Source organism: Anneissia japonica, unplaced genomic scaffold (assembly GCF_011630105.1).
Source record: "Anneissia japonica isolate Jap-2015-1 unplaced genomic scaffold, ASM1163010v1 scaffold287778_len1315358_cov176, whole genome shotgun sequence".
Taxonomy (NCBI): domain Eukaryota; kingdom Metazoa; phylum Echinodermata; class Crinoidea; order Comatulida; family Comatulidae; genus Anneissia; species Anneissia japonica.
This window is the reverse complement of record NW_022702824.1, coordinates 888,620-893,423: the sequence shown is the minus strand read 5'-3', so window position 1 is coordinate 893,423 and position 4,804 is coordinate 888,620. Positions and strand designations below refer to the sequence as shown.

The following is a 4,804-nucleotide window of genomic DNA, read 5'->3' as shown; positions in this document are numbered from 1 at the left end:
AAACCTTGTGGTTGTGTGTTCGATTCCCACACAATTTTTTTTTAAATTTTTTATTTATTTTTTTTTAAGACAGTTTAGTTGATGGTGGATAATGAATAGCAAACCTGGAGGCTGTGTGTTCGATTCCCAGACGAACCATTTTTTGTTTTTTGTTAAGGTTAGGGCTTCATCCAATTGCAATTTATATATTTTATATGAGAAGAATCTATGAATATTCACCACACGAGCCAGGTTTTTTTTTCTTTTTTTTCTTTTTTTAATCTTCATTTTTGGCTAGTATTTAAGGACGTACTGTGTACAGTACTCGCGCGAATAAGCGCCCCGTTAATTTGAATAAGCGCCTCTTTCTCTTTTTCCGACCTTTAACACATTCTCATCTAGTTTTCAAGAAAAAATACAATGATCCTGCCATCCTGCTAATCTCAATCGGCCGATGGCCAACAAGCTAACCACTAGCATCTGCTATTTTGCTGTTATGTAAATATTCATGCATTCTTGTAATGAGCCATTTTCTCTGGACGATTATCTTTTCTAACCACCATTCGTGATGTCCTTATATAATCTTTTTTCATTCAAAAAGTGACTCTTGAATTTAAAAATTTTCCATAAAAGAACCCCTCGATTTTCATCTATTTCCATAAGCGCCCCCTCAATTTCCACTCTGTTTTCATAAGCGCCTCGTTTAAATAAGCGCCCCGTTTGAATAAGCGCCCCTCAGAAAGTGCAAAAAAAATATTTTAAGCGCACGGGCGCTTATTCGCGCGAGTACGGTATTCAGTGCCGTTTTGGTCATTGCCGTTTTCTTAATAAACCCGTGAATCTCTCGACGATTTTCTTTTTTTGCATTGCGCCCTCAAGCCTCTAACTACGTTCTGAAAGATGGCAGCTTCCAGGGTGCACACACGGTGTTTATGTTGTTTGCAAAAATTATTCCCCAAGCCCAAGCTGAATCCCAAGTTAATATTAAATAATTTCTCATCTAATTTTAACCTTGTTAAGTCTAGGGCGGTTTCGTCTGTTCTAAGTAAAGGTATGACATGGTTTCATTTCCTTATAAACAAAGTATTTGTAAGCCTAGCCTAGCTAGTGTAGGCCTATAAAGTAGGCTAGCTAGGGCCTGGCCTAGCCCCCCAGCCTAGGCTGGAGGAAGATACAAATCCTTCGCTCTACTAATAGGCCTACCCTATGCTAGTTAGTATTGTTGGTAAGGACTAAAAATGGCCTCGAGCAGTCTTACATTGCAACATTGACCAAGCAACATTGGTTAAAAACATCTTCTCTTGTTTTTTACAGCTAGACACCGAACATGTGTAAAAAATAACACTAAAACTAGAATAAAGTGGTGTAAAGCAGTGCTTGGATGATTTTGGAAGCTCACAGGAAACATCAAAGTTTGGGTGCGGCCCTTGGTGTTAATCAAAAATTGACTTTGGCCCTCCTACCAATTTTTATGCACACCCCTGGCTTATTGAATCAAAAGAGACAAAAAATAATCTATGGTGTGGAATGGTAATGTTCAAGAAACATCCAAACACAGCTTGAAATGGAACAGTTGCCCAGATTTCCCCTGAACAGCCAGCCCTCTGCCATTATGGACCCTGCTTACAAATTAACTGATCCCCTCCCCTGAATGTATCTTAATTAAGCCACCACTGCCTTAAATATGGATGTCTCAAAAGAGGAGTTTAACCACACTTAGGACATCTAAAAAAGAAAAGCCAGGCTCCAAAGAAAACAACTTTTGATATGTTGTACAACTGATTTTTCTAAGACACTAAAAGGGTGTTTGACGAATAATTTGGAAGAGTAAATGAGGTATAGATTTTTCAAAAATATTATTTATTAATGTTGATTTTTTTTTTTTCACCAGATGGTTGGGGAAAAGGGGCCAAGTTTGAACCATTTCAGGTAATGGTCGAAAGGAGGAGGAGTGAAGCATCCAGAAGTATTCTCTTTTTCTTGTCTGAGAGATCTTGTCTTGAAAACTTAATAGAATATTGTAACAGTCATGGAAAAGTTCAGAATTGTTTTGAATTTTACCAGAATGTAAGTAAACATGCTAATATTATCAAATATAAATGTCATTTTTGTAAAACACATTAATATTGCTAAGGTCTCTATTATTGAATAAATGCTGCAGTGCTTACAGTATCAGAGATAGGTTCTGTGGTGCTTACTCAAGAGTATATTGTATACAGGTCTCCCTCCAATTATGGACCGCTTTTGCTGGGACAAGTTTCCTTGGTCTTTTGTAGCATTGGTCTCTTAATTAGATTGATGAAGATAAAAAAAAAAACCCCTATTTTTAATTTGCAATCACGGAAAAGTGGTCTTTAATTGGAGTAGTGTGGTCTTTAATTGGAGAGGCTTTTATTTGGAGGGAGACCTGTATTAGGTTTACACGATATGCCTTTGTTTCATATCAGCATGGCAATATTAAACACCTGATTTCTCAGAAATTTAATATTTTACTTACATTGAACAAGTCGGATAAGCCTACAGCATGTACAACAGAATAGAGCGCCATCATAACACACCAATTATTTTTAATAAGTTTGTTACGCCTCTCTTGTATTTAAGTGCTTTTCTTGAGTACTGTAAGTTCTGCACTGAAGTCTCTAAGTATAAGTGATGATGACATTAATTTGGTTATTTACTATAGTTTAATTCAAGCGTGTATCCTTATCATTGAATAATAAAACAATGAAAAACTGAATTATCAGTTCTCACAGAAGACAAACATATTAAAAAGCATGAGCTGGCATTCTACTTGCACTTTTACAGGGAATTTAAAGTATTGATAAGATGAGGAAGGGTCAGATTTGCTTCTTGTAAATGCAGCCAGGCATACCCGAATTTGTACAGTTAATTAGCTTTGAAATTAGTTCACACAATCTCTGCACCATAAGTTTCAATAGCGTGTTCAGACTCTGAAACTATTACGCCCTCGCTGAAAGATATGTGAACAATGCTGATGGATAGTGTGAACTACTTAAAAGCTAATTAAATGTGCAGATCGGGGGAGCCTGGCCGGATTTGCCAGAAGCAAATTTTACCCCTCCATAAATTAAATCCATCACTCCCTAAGCCCAATAATGAGACTTGATTTAATAAAGCATAACTGTGGCCTGAGGGAGAACAGGAACAGTTATCAACAGGTTCTCCAATATATAATTTTTTTTTTTTTATAAACTATTCTTATTTTCTGCTCTTTAAATTAATTCCAGGCGTACTTTGCAGTTGTAGAATTCAAGAAAAAGGAGAGTGTTAAATTAATTCAGGAAAGAGTTTATAGTTCCAGAGGAATAGGAAGGTTTAATGATGAGTTGATACAGAACAGATTACTCAAGTACAACATTAAGTCCAGCCAGGCCTCAACAATCAGACCAAAAAACATTGTCAACAAAGACTTTCCTAATTCCCAACTAATCAAAACAGTTTGTCATGGAGATTCGGTAAGAGCACAATCTAATGCTTTGTGCATAGTTGTCAAATAGATAAAGAGTGTCACATGATGATTTGATAAACAAAGACATTCTTATAAATTGTTTGATTATTATATTATTGTTATGTTATACGTATATAGTGTCATAAATTCATGGCAACCAGGGGGTTTAGCTTTTTGAGCAGTTTATTGCAGTAGTAGTATTTTATCATGACTTTGTTTATTACAAAAACATTTCTGTGTTGAACTTCACCTATAGGAAATCCCCCTTCCTGTGAACCTGGTTACAGGCCTTACATGGGATGATGAAAGGTGTAAAATAAACAATTTGTACAGTGGAAAGAGGGGAAGGACAGAGATAATAGGGGAAGGGGACAACAGAGAAGTTAAGACAAGAGGGGTGATGGAATACCAGAATATCAGAAAGAATTGAATTATTTTTCCGAATGTTCAGCAATTATCTTAGTATCACTAGTTGATCTATGACGCCAAGTGGTATAAACCGTTGGATTTTCTCATTAGGAAACATTTTTCTTCTCAGAGAGAGTATCCAAACGGTAATCAGAAATTCTTGTGTTCATAGTCCGATGGGAACAATACATTTTTTTTTTGAAAATTCATTAATATTTTTTTAGGTATATTTTTTTGTACACTCAAAGAAATTGAGTAATTCTCAAATTATTTGTCCACTTTTGTATTGCTGCTGTTTATGTGGACATGACTACTGCAATACTAATACAGTAGTGGTGCCCTCAGCCATGCCTATTAAGCCTGGTTTTCATAACATCCCTACTGTACATTATCATTACAGCAAATACTACACTATGATGCAATTGGGAAGGGCCACCCCCCCCCCCCCTCCTCACACACAATAAAACACTCCCTGATTCTCGCTAACAATTCTGCAAAGTTGAACCATGTTTAGCATTTTCAATTTGTTGCGAATGAATCATAACCAACTAAATAATCATCTGCCTATTTTACATAATTAGTTCTGCTTCATCATAATCACACTTCATTTTCTTATGATGCTGAATTTGGTAAGAAGCTTCATCTTCATCATCATTGCGTGGCGAAAATTCCATGTAAAGAACCATTAGTGCCTCAGGATAATTAGCAAATGCTGATTGGCACGTGCATTCTTTATGCTACTAAATACCTAATAGATATTTCAATTGTTAGCTTGAAAAGGGCATAAAGGAATTTAATGATATGATTTTGAAAGACCAAGTTAATGCATAGGAACTAGTTGTTCAAATGATGTTCCATGAATAATCCATTTGTGTAGAAATGACTGTCTGCCATATGCTATAGCGATCAGTGATGTATCTAAGGGGTGCGCGGAACGAACCCCACCTC

General features: G+C 36.2%; 1 protein-coding gene across 1 annotated transcript in view; it reads left to right on the top strand.

The window, feature by feature from the left end:
• Positions 1-866: 866 nt before the first annotated feature.
• Positions 867-4,804, top strand: part of LOC117104064 (poly(A) RNA polymerase, mitochondrial-like) — a gene marked incomplete in the record, with an annotated part of 12,290 nt that continues 8,352 nt past the window's right edge. Inside the window, 3 exon segments of the mRNA XM_033244721.1 lie at positions 867-1,030; positions 1,871-2,046; positions 3,228-3,455. Coding sequence (XP_033100612.1) covers positions 880-1,030; positions 1,871-2,046; positions 3,228-3,455 — 555 coding nt within the window.